This window comes from Lolium rigidum, chromosome 5 (assembly GCF_022539505.1).
Source record: "Lolium rigidum isolate FL_2022 chromosome 5, APGP_CSIRO_Lrig_0.1, whole genome shotgun sequence".
NCBI lineage: Eukaryota > Viridiplantae > Streptophyta > Magnoliopsida > Poales > Poaceae > Lolium > Lolium rigidum.
The window spans coordinates 118,761,389-118,780,943 of NC_061512.1; the positions used below are offsets into that span (position 1 = coordinate 118,761,389).

General features: G+C 44.9%; 2 protein-coding genes across 2 annotated transcripts; one reads left to right on the forward strand and one right to left on the reverse strand.

Annotated features, from left to right (window-relative positions):
* Positions 1–10,790: 10,790 nt before the first annotated feature.
* LOC124653025 (cold-responsive protein kinase 1-like) lies at positions 10,791–14,343 on the forward strand. The gene is made up of 7 exons (XM_047192080.1): positions 10,791–10,909; positions 11,573–11,761; positions 11,841–11,956; positions 12,203–12,413; positions 12,499–12,736; positions 12,827–12,977; positions 13,743–14,343. The coding sequence occupies exons 2-7, from the start codon at positions 11,653–11,655 to the stop codon at positions 14,091–14,093; spliced, it is 1,176 nt and encodes a 391-aa protein (XP_047048036.1). The 5' UTR covers positions 10,791–10,909; positions 11,573–11,652; the 3' UTR covers positions 14,094–14,343.
* Positions 14,344–15,808: 1,465 nt separating this feature from the next.
* LOC124652998 (septin and tuftelin-interacting protein 1 homolog 1) lies at positions 15,809–18,849 on the reverse strand. Its single transcript, XM_047192047.1, has 2 exons — positions 18,748–18,849; positions 15,809–18,659 (listed from the first exon to the last, which is right to left on the reverse strand). The coding sequence occupies exon 2, from the start codon at positions 18,594–18,596 to the stop codon at positions 16,062–16,064; it is 2,535 nt and encodes an 844-aa protein (XP_047048003.1). The 5' UTR covers positions 18,597–18,659; positions 18,748–18,849; the 3' UTR covers positions 15,809–16,061.
* Between the last annotated feature and the right edge of the window lie 706 nt (positions 18,850–19,555).

Here is a 19,555-nt window from a genome sequence, read left to right on the forward strand (position 1 = left end):
TTACGTGGGGAGTTCGATACTTTGGCGCACACGACTACGACTCGGCGGACACGACTGACGTCAATTAGCCGAGACTTAGCCTAACTAGATGGACCTTTATACTAGACTCCAAACTTCGAACTTAATTTCTATTATTCTTCTTGGAGGGGAAGAGGGTGAAATGAGTTTGAGGGAGACAATCAACAAGCCTTAAGCCAGTATCTTTATGTGTGTGTGGGAGGAGGGGGCAATTGCCCTACATATACGAATGAAGATGTGCTGCCTAACATAACAACCAGTATACACTGCTTGTAGGTATCTTGCAGAGCGGATGAAATAAAGAGAGTGTTGATTCTTTAAGCAGTAGAGTGTGTTATCCACCAGGGAGCCTCCCTGATTCTGGTAGCAGCTTGCCATGGGTTGCTTGCCAGAAATCTGCCGGATCTAGTGCAATTCCTCACCCATTTGAAGAAATCTTATTTCTAATCAATAACCATTGATATATTTATGTGTTTTATGTCTAGTATGTGTTATTTGATTTGAGCAGGTCGTTGACTTTCCACTATTGTTCCATGCTATACAACGAAGCAAATTTGGTACAATAAAGCAACTTTGGTGGATGACGGAAAATCTTAAATTGACAGCAACAAATAGGCAACTTCGGAACAACTATAGGCAACTACAAAACAACCAAAAGCAACTTAACATCTTTCTAATGGTAGTAGACAACTTCACAAACAACAACGAGTAGGCAACTTCGCTCCGACGATTGGAACATTTGCTGCGACGGGAGGCAACTTCGCTACAAAAATAGGCAATCACAAATTCACTAGGAACACCGCTATAGGAAACTTGGGTGCAGCGATAGGCAACTTCGGTTCATCAGTAAGAAACTTCGGTTTATCGGTCGGCAAGTTGGGTGCAACAGCAGGGGTAGGTAACTCTCGTGCAGTGGTAGACAACTTTGATTCAGCGGTACGCAACTTTGGTGCAGCTGTAGGAAACTTTGATCCAGCGATAGGCAAGTTTGATGCAGCTGTAGGCAACTTTGGTGCAGTGTTAGGGAACTTCGGTGTAGTGGTATGCAACATCAGAACAATACTAGGCAACTTCGATGCAATGGTAAGCAACTTTTGCAGAACTTTGGTTCATCGGTAGGAAACTTCCCTAACCTCTAGAGACGGGACCGCAGCCAGATAGTGGAGATGCATTGCCTTGTGGTAGAGCTTGGCATGCTAATACCCTCGCCGCCTCCTCCGCACCTCGACGCCTTCCACCATCCCGATGTCAACACGCCCCTCCGCAAGCAGGTGCAGCGGACAACTCTCTAGAGAACCCTCATCTCCGTGCTCCACCATCGTCCTCTATTCCATTGACGAGAAACTGAGGATTTGGTCGTGGCGAAGTTGGGGGAATTCTGGTTGTGGCGACAGGAGACCTAGGGTTTTTACTTGAGGAGGTGCGAGGGAAGACATGGGAGGAAAGCAAAGCTGGGGGATGTGAAAAAACCGCGCCGCTCCGACAACAACCCGTCAAACAAACACTGACAGCATGCCTGCGGAGTGCCCTGTAAGCGATACTTGCAGCAAAATATTGGTAGTGATCGTGTACGACGCAAGGACGTGTATTCAGTTGCCCTATTTTGCACAAGGGGCTTGAATCTTGAATCTAGTGACTAAAGATATATTTTAATCCTCAAAGAAAGTTGAAGCAACTAGCAGCGACTACCAGGATTTGGCTGGTAAAAGAATCCCCAAATCAGACGATCTTGTATTCCTGTGAGAGCTTCTGCCTATGTGTATGCATACATCCGGCAACGCCACCTGGTGAGAGACGGAAGGAATCAAGGGTTGAGTCCACCGAGGAGTGGGGACAGATGTGCGGCGGCCAGCGCGGGGTGGACTCCCGTGTGCGCGCGGGAGAGAATTTGGTCTACTGGAGATTGTGGAAGCTAGGTCATCGTGTTCCGGCGCTCCGCCACCGCCCATCCCATCGCCGGTGACGAGGAGGTCCAGAGCTTGCTAGCTACCACAGCAGCTTCGACATGTTTTATGACAGCTGCGCGGGGTTTGACTTCCACTTTCCGCTGGAGAGCGTGTTAAACTTTGTCATGGGATCCTGATAGCACGGTGCGCGTTGTGGATGGCCCGGCAGAAATTTGGCAAGGACGAGCGAGTCGGTTTGTTGTTGGGAAGACGAGTGCATCCGTTCGCTTGTCGCCTAGAGGATGCACTTGATATGACGAATGGGCGCACCTGCGCTTTGAAGAGTTTAAGTTTTAGTTTTTCAATGGAAAATCTAATCATAGAACGGTCCACAACTGGTTTGTTTTTAATTCTGCTGCTGCTTAGGCATTACTACGTATTTGATTAGTCAAAGAGTAATCCCTAGATTAAAAGTAAGAGAGTTTGCTAACTGTACATCTGCTTGCTCTAATTGTTGTTGTGTACTTATGATGCCCCTATTTGGATGGCTCACTCGTCCTAGGCATGAGTCTCATCGGAAGAGACTTGCATAGGATCTACCAATTAGGTAGGATCATAGAATCAACTCAAGAAGTCATACTTTCAATATGTGAACAAATCTGAAAATAATAAAAAACATGTATATAGGTTGTATCTACAACTCCAACAAATTTCAGCTCAAAATCTGGTCTACACTTGGAGAAACAAAAAAGACAATTTTTATTGTAAATAGTGTCAAATCTGGTTGAATAGTATTTCACACTATTCACACCTAGATTTATCTTTTTTGTCTCTCTAAGTGTATGTAGAATTTGAAGTTGCAAATTTTGGCATTGCATATATAACACAGATGTGTGTTGTAATTTTTTTCAGAACTTTTGAACATGTTTTGTCTTTGCCAAAAAAAATATTCTCATAGATCCTATCTAAGACCTGATCCTACCTGAGTCTTCCCCAGTCTGATCTGCTGTTACTATTACAAGTGAACTGAATATTTTCTGTACTGGTACTGTGGTACATGAATCTATTTACTTATAAGCATGTTGGTGTAAGCTTGAGCTGAAGCTTAAGCTTCAGCTGGCTGAGATAGCTTAGTGTTTTGCTGATTATTATGGGAGTGCAGATAAGTAAGATGCAATTATTATTGCTTGCAGCTTAGTCATTTACATGGTTTGCCTTATGAACTGGTATGATTATTAATGGTAGCTTTACTGCTGCTAGGGTACTACTTAGTTGTCCTGGGAGTAATTCTTGGACCCTAAGTAGTTCCCTGTAGCATGTTGAATTGTTGATTAATATTTATTGCTTATGGTGATGACTAAATCATGTGCATAAATGATCCTGGACAGTAGATTTTGGAATGCACAAACTAATACCTTCCTGATTCCTTGAATATGATCTAGTTGCTGATTAGCAACTAGAGATGATTTTTGTAGGGTTGGATTTTACTGGTGGATCTGGTTGTACTTTTCTTTAAGATTTATAAACTGATAAGAACATACCTGGCTTGATCTTGTAGCCTTGCCAATGATGCAAAGACTGAGGCTCAACTTTTATAAGAACGGACGGATTCTATTGTTTTGGCTTTCCAAATCTGTGATGAGCTAAGCATAGCACTTCTATACCAATCTGAGAGTAATCCTCCTTCTAATCCCCCTAGATAGAGTCTAGTTGAAGGGTAGATGATGGAAGTGTTGTATGTGTTTCCCTTTATTTCCCCTGATCCTAGTTGTGCAAGCTAGTATGCTGAGATGCTTATATTAAATCGATGGATCAACCTATAGCAGAGAGGCTAACTTGTGGTGAATTTTGATTAGTTGTTACTTGTGTTTGTTGGCATGTTCCTCCTCTCCTTCACCTTCTTGATCTACTCAAGTTGATCATGCTCCTCTTCTGGGAGCCTTCTTCCATGATGTAGTCTTGCCCTGAGGCTGAATCTATGTAACCATAGTGGTTGTAGTAGTTTTGGTATTTTGATGAGCAACTGTGGATGAACTCTGAGAGTAGTCGATGGATGTGTATGGCCGTGGTGTTTAAGCGGCTCTTTGGTCTGCAGGCAACTTGCTTTTATATGGTGGCCTAGTGTTGCCTTTGGTCGACAGCACAACCATGTGTTGTGAAAACTGCATGTGCAGCTGATGGTTGCTTTGCTTCTAAGAAAAGTTGGATAGGCTCGGCTAAAAATATCTACCTATGTCGATGTTATGGAACCCAGGGTACCATCCACTATTGTTGAGCCCTCGCGGTGGCCCACTAACATAAGACAAGGATCACCTCTTCGAGAGAGACAAGAAGTCTCCGCGAGGGTTGGCATACCTCACCAAGGGGCACCTCGCGAAGGGTTCGAGACTTAGTCGTTTCAAGGCTAACACAAGTCCTCGCAGAGCTTCCCTCCGCGAGAGGTATCTCGGGAGATGTCATTTAGATGCCAGCACGGGACAGTGGCGTAGGAGCAACACCACCCAAGGATGACGCCATCCATGACGCACGCGGAAGAGGAAGGTCCAAGTTTGCCTGCATAAAGTGAGCTGGTTGTTTCTCCCCTTTCCTAAAGGTGCGGGGTGGATGGTACAAGTACAGCAGGGGTGTCGACATCAAGCACAACCACCCCTTGTGAGCCAGGCTAGACAGGTTTACCATGGGTTAAACCCCTTGTTAGGTTAGGACAGTTGTCCACTTCCTTGGGTCATTCTGTGGTTACTACTCGGCCAAGTTTCCTTGGAAGGAGGGCCAAGGCCTCTATAAAAGGAAGGGCAGGTGCCCAGTAGTGGGTTCAATTACGGGGATGCTCCTTAGATGTCATCGTCTTCTACCTAGAGAAGATCCCATCTAGAAATGTGAGAAGAGAAGCTCCACCACCTTGTACACCATACTCCTCTCGGAGCAATATCAAGACCACTCCAAGGCAGGACGTAGGGGTTTTACCTCACCACGAGGACCCTGAACCTGGGTAAACACCGTGTCTCTCTCTGTCATGTTGTTCTCGCGCTGCTCCTGCTTCCTTGTGGGCCCAAAAGGGTCTTGACGAGAGGTATCCGTGTGTCGTCGGATACCGAAACCCTCAACAACCTCTACTTTATCTCTTATTTTTAATCCTCTACCATTTGGCATGTCCATTTGTTTGACTTTGATGTGCAGGTTTCCAATTTGAGAAGAAAAGGATGATCAAAACTTAGTTTAGCCTTTTATTTAGAAGAGGCGTTTTGGCTCATAGTAGCATTTGCACCCATTACCCATTATGAAAAATAATTAAAAATAATTTTAAAAATGTTAAAAATTCTGACATAAATTTATGGTGTACATTATGACATTTTATGTTAGTACATAAGTTTTCGTGAAAAAACAACATTTTATGTGGCATGTACAAAAAAGACAAAAAAATGTCATGTACATAGTAGCATCAAAATTTGTATTTTTTACAGGAGACACAAAAAAAATTCTAGAAACTTGTGTACAAACAAAAAATGTCTGTACATGCAAAATTTTATTTCGGAATTTCTTGACACTTCAGATTGTATTTTCGCACAACGGATTGATATGCTCCTACGAGTCAAAGTGGATTTCCCCTTTTATTTTTCATTTTCAGAACTTGTAGTTATATTTGTAATATTATTTTATTTATTTGTAAAGATATTGTATTATTGTGTGAATATCAATAAATAAATGCTTTCCTTATTGTATAATATCATTATTCTCGAATTACTTATCTTTATGAAACTTGTAAATATGGGATGATGTAATTAAATGTTAAGCACTATATCTATTTTGTTTGATTAAACATGTTGTAGTTTATATGATGATTTAGAATTCAAATTCCATTTTAAATTTTTATTTGAACTTCTATAATTCAAATTTGAATTGAATTGAAATTGTGTTCTCCCAAACTAGATAGTTCGACAATGGTCATGTCGAAATTTATCGCACTCACGTCGATGACGTAAATCAATTCCACTGACGTAAAAGAAACCTGGATCTTTTCATGTTTTAAATAAATGCGCGAAATTTCCCTAAATTTTCGACGTATGGATTCAATTCACATAGTTGTTTCCTCTCTATTTCTAGCCGCTAAACTTGGGACGTTACATAGTCGTCCTTGTCATCAACCTCAGGGGCGTGATGAAGTCCTCTCGTACAACCAAAGGGGGCTCTCCTTTTTCCCACACGGGGGATTGTGTGCTCCACCTCCCCCCAAGCCTCCATCTTATATAGGGTGGGAGGGAAGGATTGGGGCGGCCAAAACCCTAGGGTGGCCGGTTGGGCCAAGGGGAGGTGGTCGGATGGGCCACAAAGGGCCCACACGTCTCCCCCACCCGAAACCTTAGCCACCCCCATAAGCCCATGGGGTGGTCGGCCTCTTTAATGGGCTCCCCTCTATGACAGGGGCCCGTTAAGGGTGGGATGTCTTTATTTATTAAATAAACCAATATATTTAATATTAATTAAATTAATTAATATATAATACATATTATTTAATTCTCGATGATCCGAGAGACCTCTCCAATCACTCCGAACATTCTTCGAATTCTCCCCGAACCCTTTTCGGTTCTCTCTTCTGTATTCTCTGGTGTTTCCAATGAATCCAAAACAATCTTAACTTTCGTTGAACCATTAAGTGTGTTTTCCTACGGTTCGAGAATGACATAGACATGATCAAGACAATCTCTGATCAATAATCGTTAGGGTGTTCTGGAGAACAATAATGACCCATGTGTATTCTACGAAGATGTGGTCGTCGTTTGAACCATTATGTCGAATCTCATTCCCTTTGTTACTTTGATACCGACACCCATCCAAGAATTGATCATCGGTATCATCATACCTAGTTCTTCGATCTCGTTATCGATAAGGCTATTCAACTCGTTTCCGTGTGATTCTATCTTCATGACCTAGTAATGTGTTGCAACTTGGATTCCTCGTGAGAGATCCATCTTTGGGTCCTCGTGCACCCGTACTCCGGTGTCGTCTCCTCTACTTTGCTAGAGAGCACCGGTGTCCTATAGGGACGCTTCGGCACAATAATCCTTCAGACCTCTTGCACGCACTGGCGACATATGTGCCTAATCAAATTCCAAACAATTGCCTAAACAAAATCCCAAACAACCGCCTAATTAGATCCCGTCCACCTCATATTCCTCAGAGCAAACAAAAAAAAATCGTGGTCATCCCACTAATGCCAACCAAACAGTAAATATGGACCATCTCATCCCATGCCAACCCATCCTAATCCATGCCTTTATTTAACCAAACACACCGTTACCCGCCCCGGCGCGCAATCCCTGCTTCCCGCGCGCTCGGTTTTGGCCCCATTTCGCTCTGTTTTCATCGCTTCTGGAGCTCCGCCGGATGTTCGGAGTGATTCGCCGGGTTTCTTGTTTCTGTGTGCTTTTAGGGTATAGACCCGCGAGAGCGCCGCCGACCGCCGGATTTCCTACCCTGCCAGCGACCTGGAGCTCCAAGCGCCTTCCCAGACCGCCGTGCACCAGGCAGAGTCCATCGTCCCCAAACCGCAAGCACATCACCGTCCGGCTCCTCCTCCCCGGATCTTCCCTCCGCCACCAAACCTGCAGCAGAGCGCCAGCGCCGTCGCCACCCAGATCCACCTCGAAGCCACCGTCCCAGACCTGCAGCTGCCTCCCCCTGCCCTACCCGTCCATCTGGCCAGCATCCTCCCCGGCACACGGTATGCAGCTATCCATCCTCTTTTCTGTTGCGTTGATTAGCTGCTCATGGCGGAAACAAATGTGCTATATGGTGGATTACCCCGGCAATTGCTGATGGTAGTATTTCGCAGTGGGGAGGCCATTGCTTCCATGTACTACATATTTTATTTAGAGTAGCCCGCTGCTGATTCAATTGTTATTCAAGAACTTCCCACATGTTGCAACAACTAATTTTATGTGAGTTTTTCAACTGAAATGGGAACAGATGCGGAACGGGGTGGCGTTCTGGAACGAGTACGACACCAGGTTTTCTGTGAGATGTGCAAAGAGGAGGTGGATGCTGGTCACAGGGTCGACGGCTACCTGAGCGCGGAAGGTTACAGGAACCTCCAGCTCAAATTCAACGCCATGCAATGATCTTACTGCAACTCCTGAAGCCTTAGAATGAATTGTGCTGATTCTGAGTTGTTCCTCATTACTTGTTTGTGTTCTAACTCGTTCTCCTTTTTCTATTCTTTTCAGAACAACCAAGAGCATGCAAAATTCAGAAATGGGCATCCGGACAACCTATCCTTGCTGGATGAAATATTCAGGAAGGCAGATGTGGGTAAATCACCCGCCATCCCTGGAGAGGACTTAGGTGAAGACAAGGAGGAGGCTACCCGAGTTAACTTTGATGGGTTTGACAAGGAGGTTTAACTCACACAATCTGCCATGAAGAAAGCAAAATTGTCCATCCCTGGAGAACACTTGGATGAAGACAAGGAGGTGGCTACTCCAGTTAACATTGATGGGTGGGACAAGGATGCTGAACTCACACCATCTGCCATGGAGAAAGCAAAGTCGGCGAAGCGCAAGATCTCCTCCCCAATGGTTGATGTGTTGATAGAGGACAAGAACCCGGTTCCACAGAAGTGCAAAAGGGCAAGCGCGACTACTGAAGTGTCTTCTTGTGACTTTAACATGGTCCTGACTATAAGGGAAGCAGTAGGGCTCATTCGGGAGTGCGGAGTATCGGAAGGAACCGCCCTCTTCTATACGGCCACGAAGACTGTCGCCATGAACCCAGAGTACAGAGAGTTGTTTTCCCTTATTCAGACAAGAGAAGGGAGGCTTGACTGGCACCGTGAGTGTGCATATTTGTTCTAGTAAAGGACGGTGACTCCTGGTTATTTCAGCGAGGTATTTGTCATGCAGCACGTGCAAGTGTCTCCATTGTCTACCACTAATGCATTATCTATGAACCAATATATTTTATTTACACCGCCAGTTCCAGGACTTTGTTGACAAAATATAACCAAACGATACCTTAATTTATTCCAGCTCCCTCAATATGATATAAGAATTATGCTTGACCATTTCGACACATTGTAAAGAAGCTGCATGGCTAGAGGATTTGGACAAAATTATTACTGTGGACAAAATAACTGAGCATGATCTAGACCAGGTATGATTCATTAGAAAATAAATCGAAACCAGATCACTGCATTTTGTCCCTCAAAGTATTCAGTTTGAAATGGTTTATTGACTTGCATGAGAAGGAAATACGGGGACCATTCAACGCAGCAACTTGAGCGGAACCGTTCTGATTGACACTCCTTGACCCAGACAAGTCTGCTGGTTAATACAGCTGGCTCAGAGACTCGTATTGTGGATGCATACACTTCTGTCTTACTGTCCTTGAGTATTCTACTCGATGTTCATCGCCTACTCGCCTTTTTGCAATGATTGAAACTTAAAAGAGAGATATCTCCCAGCTGAAGTTTACAGCCATATGAGTTTTGAAATCTGAAACGATAAACTATACTACTTGACCTGCAAGTGTATTTCTAGAAATTGAAGCACTCAATGCATTGCATCAAAAATTCAACGGACTTTTTCGACAAATAAATGTACTGTAGTATATTTGCCATGATAGTCATAATGTTGACCAAGAGTACATTAATGTAAATGAGATTGGGAAAGAACTAAGGATGACTTGATCTACCATGAGATGTGGTCAGTGGCAGATTTCCTTTCTATTTGTTTATTTATTGTACAATGCAAAATCTTGAAGATTTCTTACATCGAGCTGACATCATCATGAACAGTGATTAAATTGCCCTTTCATTGCCAGGAAAGGGTGCACAAGAGTGTTCTCAAGTTTAACACCCCAGTGCCGCTAATTAAAACCTGTCACAGCTCGCTGATGCCAGTAAAAAAATTTACGGTGATATTGTAAGTAGGTAGACTAGAGTATTTACAAGACAGTTTTGCAAACGTAGAGATAAACTGAATTTCTTTAACAGCTGAAGCTTCATAATAGTACAACCACTGAACCTAATTCGTACTAGTCAAAGAAAGATCTGATATTATATATTTTTTCAAGTACTCCCTCCATTGGATAATGCACATGGTATTGGTATATATTATTACAATCATGTTGATGAATAATGTAGGCGCCGCGACGCTTACTTTGATTTGATGTTTGGAAAGTTGGTCGATCAATGCATACCGTTTTCAGATCTGACAGTAGGCCATTCTTCAACTTCTTGTCGACTTGTATTAGTCAAAATCGCCCAAAGGTCACACCGGGAAAAACCTGCATGTCAAACTGCAATTAATAAGCAGATAGGATCGGGTTTGGTGAAGCTAGCCATTGTGGAAGAAGGGCGGGAGCATTCAGGACCTTTCTGGCTGTCCTTTTAACAACCCTTTCTGAGGCGAAATACAAGCATGTAGCCTATACCTCGCTTAATTGTTGTAAGATGGAGTTTACGCTGATGCGGTGCAGTATTTCTGTTACATCTCAGTATTGTAAACAAAAGACTGACTATTTAGAAAGCAAAGCATACATGTTTCTGTTCTTTAAGAGCAAGTCCTTTTCAATTCACAGTGTTTACTTTTTATGGCTGGTGGACAGTGAACACGGTGTACGACGACTCAATGACCCGTCGACCAGTCTCCAGCCATAGCATTATAATAAAGTCAGGACTTGGGCATCAAGAATAAGCTTAACATGAAGGAAAAATAAGCATTCTTCCCAATCCTCGCTCATATTTTTATTTGTTTTCTAGTGGGAGCTGAGCACAAGTCTTTCCTTGCTACTTCCCAAGTGCCAACCAGCTAAGCTCTCCAAGGTGAGAACAGGCCAAGTCAATTCCAGTGGGACCTTGGGTCCCATATATATAGAGCACAGAGTAACACTCTTTTGCTTCTAAAACTACACTTCTCATACCACCACCATTCAGAACTTGATAGATGTTCTTGGCTCTTCATACCACATCACAGTGGAGCTTCCACCGACCAACTGCTCCTAATCCTTGGGTGAGTTCAGTTTCCTGGTTTCCTTTTCTCCCTTCTCCTGAATCTAATCAACTGCTCTGGCCAGATTTATTTTGAGGATTTTAAATTTTCTGATTCTTACCGAATACTGCAATTCATCCAGGGCTGTTTCTCGTGATTTTTTTTTTGTTTCTAGTTCCTTCCATTTCTGTGTTTCCTTGAACCATCAGCTCGCTCATCTGGTTCTGTTAGAATGATCTCAGTTGCCTGTTGAACTCTTAAAAGTTCCATTTTCTGTACCATGACTTCCTTTCCTCATTGATTTTGGTGTTCAAACGCAGAGTTCTCGGTACAAGATATTCTTCATCTTTCCACTAGCTGTACCTATTTGACTTGTGCTCTGAACAAGTAAACTCTGAAGAGCTAATCGGCCTACTTAATCTCTACCTTTTTTCAATTACTGCTGGGCTAAAGAGGAAGAAAAGCCATCTCTGAATTATCTGTTAGTTATGAGCAACACCTGCCATGCGGTTTTCTTCTATTTGAGGGCATCTTAGCAGCTTTGTTTCTTATAAGTTACAATATAGATAGCTAGCTTCATTTTGACTTGTCTTCTTTTCAGGAATTGTTTTCTGCCTGAAAGGGAAGGAAACTATTTGCATGAGACACTTACATGATTCATTTTATTTGTCTTCATTTCCTCAGGTTATCATTGCATTCTTCTTTGCATGAGCTTCTGAAGGCAAATCTGAAGCTTCTAAGAAGCAAATTTCTACACTCTAGCAATGGCTTGCTTCCCTCTGTTCCGGTGGAAGAAAAATTCCAGAAGCCAAACTGTTTCAGCATTCTGGTGGAACAAAAAGTGCAGAAAACATGCTGTGCAGCAGGTCACAGGTAAACTTGCATATCTCATTAGCTTCTGTTCTTCTGAAGCATCCTGAAACCCTCCAAACTCACACTATTTGATTCGCAGACATGCCAACATACGGAAACGTGAAGATTTACTCCTCCAAGGAGCTCAAAAAGGCCACGAGGAATTTCTGCTCTGCAAACAAACTTGGACAGGGCTCTTTCGGCTGCGTCTATCTGGTAGGTTTAGTTGCGGAAATCCCTAGAAGTCTTGAAATTTCAAAGTCAAAACACAACAACCTCTTGCTCTGTAGCATATTATATGCACTAATCATTTACTCAATAAGTCGAGAATCCTGAACTATAGGGAAGATACGGATTACAATTTTCATCCTGAAGTGAGTACTGTTAGCACTTGGACTAGCCATTGAATCCAAAACATGTAGTACTGTTTCATGAGTGCTCAGGCTCTCGTCTATTACGCAGGGAAAACTGAAGAATGGCCAGAAAGTTGCCATCAAGGTGCTCTCCTCAGAGTCGAAGCAAGGGACAAAAGAGTTCCTGAATGAGTTGAGTGTCATATCCAACATAACCCATCCCAACCTTGTTAAACTGTATGGCTGCTGCGTCGACGGAGGTCAAAAAATGCTGGTCTACAATTATCTGGAGAACAACAGCATTGCAAAGACCCTCTTTGGTATGTCTTAACCACAGATTCTCAAATCATGGTGATAAGTTTATTCCTCACAACTCTGACTTTGAATTTTCATGATGTTCTCAAGGCAATTCCCGCAGTAGTATCCGGTTTGACTGGAGGACAAGGGCGAAGATCTGCATCGGTGTAGCCGACGGTCTCTCTTATCTGCATGAAGAAGTCCGGCCACCTATCGTCCACCGTGACATCAAGGCAAGCAACGTTCTGCTTGATAAGGACCTGAACCCCATGATATCGGATTTTGGGCTAGCAAAGCTCTTCCCAGGCAATATGACACATATCAGCACCAGGGTTGCAGGAACATTGTAAGCAAAGTGGCACTTCTTGTTGCTGCTCTGGTTTAATCTTGCATACTTACCTTGTGGTCAAGACTAGCTGACACTCCCATTTGTCAGAGGGTATCTGGCACCTGAGTACGCGATCCGAGGGCAGCTGACAAAGAAGGCTGATGTCTACAGCTTCGGAGTTCTGCTCCTGGAAATTGTCAGTGGCAGGTGGCACACTGACCCGAGATTGCCTCTTCAAGATCAGTTCCTCCTAGAAACGGTAAAGCTCAGAAAACAAAACTTAATTGTGCATTATATAAACGTTGTATGATTTTGCCCGGTCTAGTGTCTGAAATCTCTAGTAAGTTGAGAAAAAAAATATTCAGGCAGAACAATTGTTTCCTCAAGTACATAACTAAAAAGATCAGGAATACAGCTGACAGATTCTAGAGACTCCCCATTAGACCATCAGTAATCAAAATATATGTTCGCATGATTGATCAATTTAGATAATCATACGTAGATATGCATAATACACTTGCCACAATGGAAGTATTCAGACGGAAGGTACCAGGAAGTTTCTATTCTGTCCGAAATGGGCTACAGGGACTTGTCTGATTATTATTATTTTTGTCAACTGGTTATGGATTTATTTAAATAAATGTTTTCCATGTCACTTGCATTGACTAGTCCTCCCATTCGTTTGGGCATATCTCTTAGTTTTTGCCAAATTATTCTACCGTGCTGATGCATTGCCAATCAATTTAAGAAAGATCAATCATGTATCTGGAAGCAGCAAAATGCTACCATCTTCAACAACACGCTGTCCAACATCGCCAGCTTGTTCGACGCGATCAGAGGGCGAAGTCAAGGCTCTGATCGTGGGCGAAGGCAGTGGCTGTGGGGCTTGTGAAGCTACTTAAATTCTTGCTAAAGTTGATGTTCATAGAAATGGCTGAAGCACTCAATTCATGGCATGGGAATTATTAATTCTTATATGTGATTAAAGCACAGATAACATAAATCTCCACTCCGTCTTTTCCAGGCTTGGACACTCTACGAGTCTGGTGATCTTGAGAGCATCATCGACAAGACTTTAAAAGATGGTTTCAGCACCGAGGAAGCACATCGGTTTTTGAGAATAGGGCTTCTGTGCACACAGGATACTGCAAAGATCAGGCCCTCCATGTCGATGGTCGCCAAGATGCTAAAGGGCGAGTGCACCGTCAGCGACAAGATCATGAGGCCAGGCCTGATCACAGATGTCATGGACCTTAAAGTCAGAGCAACTGAGCCTCCCCAGTTAACTGCATCTCCCTCAATGTCTCCAATGGACCACTCACGGGTGTCTACACTTGCACTCGCCGGTAGCACTGTGATAAGAGAGAGCCCCTGATGAAAAATTAAAGACACGTGGAGGAACATATGCACGGGTAGCAATTGCTGTAGATTGGAAGGATGACGAAAAGAACTTTGTTTGTATAAGTAGAGTGTCAGTTAGATATACTGTCAGTTGTTTGTACATGTGGTGCCTGGGTTTTGGATGATCAACAACTGAAGATCCTGAGGTCACATGTTTCAGTTTTTACGACTGATAAAATGTTCCAGCATAACAAGATTTAAGGGTTCATAATGCCATCATAGCATGATCCGAGTATATATCTAATATTCATGTCCGCATCGGTGGTAAAAGCTATAACAAACAAACCAGGATTGGATAACTCACAATATTAAAAGAATCAAATAGAAAATTCACACGTTTTGCTGAAGCAACAAACCCAGCCATCAGAAGTCAACGAGATCACCCTGGAGTTCCAGAAATAGAAGCAACCAATGCTGGAATAAATTAGGTTCACAACAAAAGTCAAAAACCATTCAGGAAGACATAAAATGGTCATGCAGGGCCATTAATTACATAACAGTACACTGAACCCACTACGGCTCTGTTCGGTTAATCCACCTCACGAGTGAATTGGAGCGGATTAGTTGAGGGGAACCAGAGGGATTTTGAATTAGATGGGGTTTAATCCCTGTCAATCCACTTGAATCCCTAAGAATCCGAACAGGGCCTACAGTAGTTTGATTCCTGAATAAATGACTGATCCAACTTACTAGCGCAATTGAGTTATGGCCGTTCGGGACAGATCAGAGCATAAACAAAATTGCAGTTATGGGTAACATAAACCCAAATAAGAACTAGATCACATGGAAATACTAGTCGGATAATGAGAGCGGTGATTTACTCCTTTTTGTGTGCACTACATGAATGCTAGTCAAGTATACAGCAGAGATATCACAGATAATGAAGACCATATGACTTCGTTGCCTAAAACAGCCTGTGTAAAATGGTATTCTGAAATCTCGATAGTTCAAACTTAAAATTAACAATGTCAACTCTGTCCATCAAACATACATCAGCAGGTTATTGGCAATGACTATGACTTGAGCAATACGGCCATAGAGCACAACAAGTAAAGATATCTAGGTACAAAAGAATGGTTACATTTTTAATATGAAGATCTCTTACCAGATCAGGTTCAGAAATAAAGAGGAACCGTGAAACTGTAGTTCCAAAATATGCCCCTTAGGGCAAAGCTCGAACGCTGAAAGCAAGGGTTGACAAAGGAACCTTCAAAATACTGAAAAGCATTATCAAATTAGCCTTGACAGGACTACCCTAATAAATTCAAGTGTAAACCACCTTGTATATAAATAGACAGGACATCTAGTTTCCGAACCTTAAAAGAGTAGGAGTTAAATATGAGACGAACAGTCTAGCTAAGCTTGATTTAAGCAAGAGTACTTGTATGTAAAGGAGAAATAAACTGGATAAGAAGGTACCACCAACAAATTTTTAAGTTATATGCACCGGACACAGCAAAAGCTATGCAGTAATAACCCAGAAGGTCATATTAACAGCTGAACAAGGCATCAAACAAACAAAAAATCATCCATCCAAAAGTAGGTATTATGTGGTAGTTTCCTGGTTCTATTATACTACATGGTGATAAAAGCTAGGTAAACATTAATAATCTTAGTGGGGGGCATTCGATTATGTCAGGAAACACAACAAGAAATGAACTTAGCAAAATAACAACCAACCTCAAGAAATAACCAATGTCTCAATGTAGCTAGAAACAGTTCTGCATCAACTATTCATTCTAGGGCAATAACAGCCGAGTTCCATGTTGAAATGTGGAAAATCACATTCAGATACATCATCAAAACTTTCTTCTATAATTTTACAACAATGCTCACAAGCCACATTTGAAGACTTCTTTTTTTTTCGGAGAAAACCACTTGAAGACTACCTACGCGGCAGGAAAAATCGATCACATGAAACTGCCAAGCTATAGATGATCTCCTAGCGTGGTCTCGCCATCCTGTTCATTTCCAGCAATTGCGTAAGAGACACAGAACTCCACCGTTCAGCTCCCTCTTGTAGTTGCGCATAGAGTAGTCGCTTGGCGGAATCTATGCAAACACTCACTGTGCCGAATTCATACACTGGCATGCCCTTGTAAAATTTGCCAACCCTAGGCATAAACAGCAAACCTTGGTCAACTGCATATTCCTGAATAGAGTCCTTGAAGCTCATATCTGACATGGCTGCTCCTGGCACAGCACGGTGCGATGCTTGCTGTGCTGCATCAAATTGCCGCTTCTCTGTTGCTCTCAAAAAGCCCACATTCTCCCTTGCCCCTGGCTGCACCAACTCAAGTCCTTCCGCAGCTTGGTTCATCATCTCAAGACCAGACGTTAGAAGCATCCGTATGCGCTCATTGGCAAGTAACTCTGGTGGGAAAAGCCCCCTCCAGCCCTTGTACCAATTCATGATCTCATTGAAATCCGGATTCGGTGAGCACAGCCAGTGGTAGAGGACCTGCTGCCACTTGCTAAAGAAATCAACTTCCAACATATGGACCATATGGTGCACCGGGACAGCAGAAGCCCAAATCATAACCCAGTTGAACTGATCGAACTTCTGGCTTGCTGGGTTGATCTGAAACTCCTGGAGTGCCATTTGCAGTTTAGGAACGATATAGCGCAGTATCAAGCCTTCCCAACTTGCCGTATCAAATACACCCTTCCATGGGGATAGCACAGCATAAGCTGATGAATCATGAGCTTGCCATACATGGAGGACGCTACTCAGCTTGTACCGAATAGAGTGGCACAATGTCTCTATCCTTTGCCCTAGAGTAGGCAACCATGGGTGCACCCATACATGGATTGGTACCTTCTCCCTCCGCGGGTCCCAAGAGTCGACTGCAGCTGTGAGCTTTGGCATGATTACATGCTCCAATATTGAATGAAGCACGATAGGGGGCAGCAACCGTTCCCATGACTCAAGAAAGCGGAGCATTGGTTCCGGATCCCTAGCCTCCCATGAATTAGTTCCTGATATCCTCACAGCTGGTAGGATGACCTCACTGACCAGCTGTGCATATGGAGCCATTGATTCAGTAGCATCTGAGAAGTCGTATGGCTGGTCTCCCTGCAGCAGATCCTTCCACGATGACATGACCTCCAAGCCAAACGACGGATTCTGCAGCGGCTGCCACCCCTGAAAGACCCGGATCAATAGCGGATGCGCGAATCGGCAAGCAACCCATGCAACGCTGCACATTTTGAACTCCTCCTCATAGCGCAGCTTCAGTTCCTGGAAGGTCTTAAGCAATCCTCCCAGAGTGAGCAAACCAGTGGTGTCATCCACGCGGACCTGCTCCAGCACACCTGCAATTGCCTCCATAACTTGCAGCTGGTGTTTCTGCAAAGCCTCCTGCTTTGCTGCTTTCTCCTTCTCCCGCACCAAACTAGCAACCTTCTCCTGCTCCCGCCGCAGCTGCCCATCCAACCTGACAATATCAGCCTCAGTCTCCTCAACAAGCAGCCGCACATTGTACTGCAACTCCGGCATCGGCACGTCATTTGCCTCCATCTCATGCTCAGTACTGAGACCCTTCAAGTCCGTGAGCACACGAGCCTGAGGCCCTCGCATGTCAATAACCTTCTGGACAAACGCGGGCTGCTCGTCATGTTCCTGCTCGGCACGCCTCGCCAGCAGCTCATTCTTCGTCATGACCTGATCTTTCTTCACGCTGGCCTTCTTGGACCACCGCTGTTTCTCCTTCTTGGCAGGCGGTGCAGGCGGCAGGGGAGGCAGCTTCTCCTTGGGGGTGAACGCTTTGGGCTCCTTAAACCCCTCGACGCTGCCGAGCCCGGCGTTCTTGGGGCGCAAGGTGGTCTCCACCGGCGCGGTGATCCCCTGAGCATTCTTGCCTAGGCCTTCCCCTCTCTTGTACCCCATCATAGCCATCATCTTAGCCACCTTCGCGTTGGACTCCAGGCTCCCGGGGGCCGGCGCTGGTTTCCCAGGCTCAAACCCTGCCGACTGCGCCTTGCGGCGGCGCTTGGCTGACTCCTCCTGCCGCTCCTTCTCCTCCCGCCTTGCGCGCGCACCCTCGGCAATCCGCTGCCCGAACCCCGTAGGCAGGTCGATGTACTCTTCCTGGTCCTCCTCCGCATCCTCCTCGGCGGCGACTGTGCGCGAGGAGGACGCAGCCTGGCCAAGCCCAGGCCGCTGCTCCTCCGGCTCCTCCTCGGGCTGTTGGGGGTCAGTGACGCCCTTGGAGACGAACTGCACGGGCCTGGTGAGGTCAGGCTCGGCCTCGTCCCGGCGTCGCTTGCGCCGCCGCCGCCGGCGCGACGCCTCGTCCTCCTCGGAGTCGAAGTCGGAGTCCCCGTCGGCGAAGACGCCGTAGAGGGCGTCGTCGCGGGTCTGGGGCGCGCGCTCGCGGCGGCTCTCGTAGTAGAACTCCCCGTCGCGGCCGAAGCGGCCGCCCACGAAGTCGCCGTCCATGTCGAGGCGGTCCATGCCCTCGGCGTCCTCCTCCATGGCTCCGCCCGCCGATACGCAGCCTGAGATACCAATCAGCCCGGACGAATCTTGAATCAGAACCTAGGGTTTCGCGGAGGGCTTCGGGTAAATCGAAACGACGGGACGGGACAAGCGGGGAAGGGGAGTGGGAGGGGGTGGCGGCGTTTACCTTCCCGCCGGTGACTGACGCCGAGTTCGCGGGAGGTGGCCGCCGGTCGCCGAGCAGAGCTGGGCGGCGCGACGAACGGAGGGAGAGAGAGAGAGCGCGTGGGTGGGCTATTCCGCGAGCGAGTGCTTTCTGGTGACGGCGCGGTCGAGTATAGCCCGTAAGGTCGGTTGTGGGCTTACTTGGGCTTTAATAAGGCTTTCCTTTCGGATTCAGGAAACAGTCATGGAGTCCTATTCGGCCTTTTAAAAGGGTAGGCCTTTTTGGGGTATCCGAAATTTTCCACGCGCAGCTGCGCTGGATTACCTATGAAAAAAAAAACTTCAGCCCTCAAAAAAGAGAAACCCTATTGATATTGATGTTTTATCAAGTTTGTCTTTTATAGAAAGATAAAAACCTTCATCATTTGGTTTCATATTCATGAGTGGGACTATTAATTAGCTTGTTGTTATCTACAAAAACAGCCCAATATCATCAAAATCAGAATCTGATGCTCAAGTTATGCATGGCCATTTCATTTGGTGTTTCTTCTAGCTTTTAAGGGAGAAGGGGCGGAAATTCTAGCCATAGTCCCTGCCCAGTTTTACCCATGTCTGAGAGCGGCCCACATGACCTGGGTTCATCGAAACTTCCATTAAGGAGGTCGAGATTCCGTGTTGGCCGGACTTTTTTGTGTAAGTTACACCAAAATCTCCGGTCTCGCGAGCCTACAAAGGTCATACGTTGTGTGTGTGTGTGTGTGTGTGTGTGTGTGTGTGTGTGTGTGTGTGTGTGTGTGTGTGTGTGTGTGTGTGTGTGTGTGTGTGTGTGT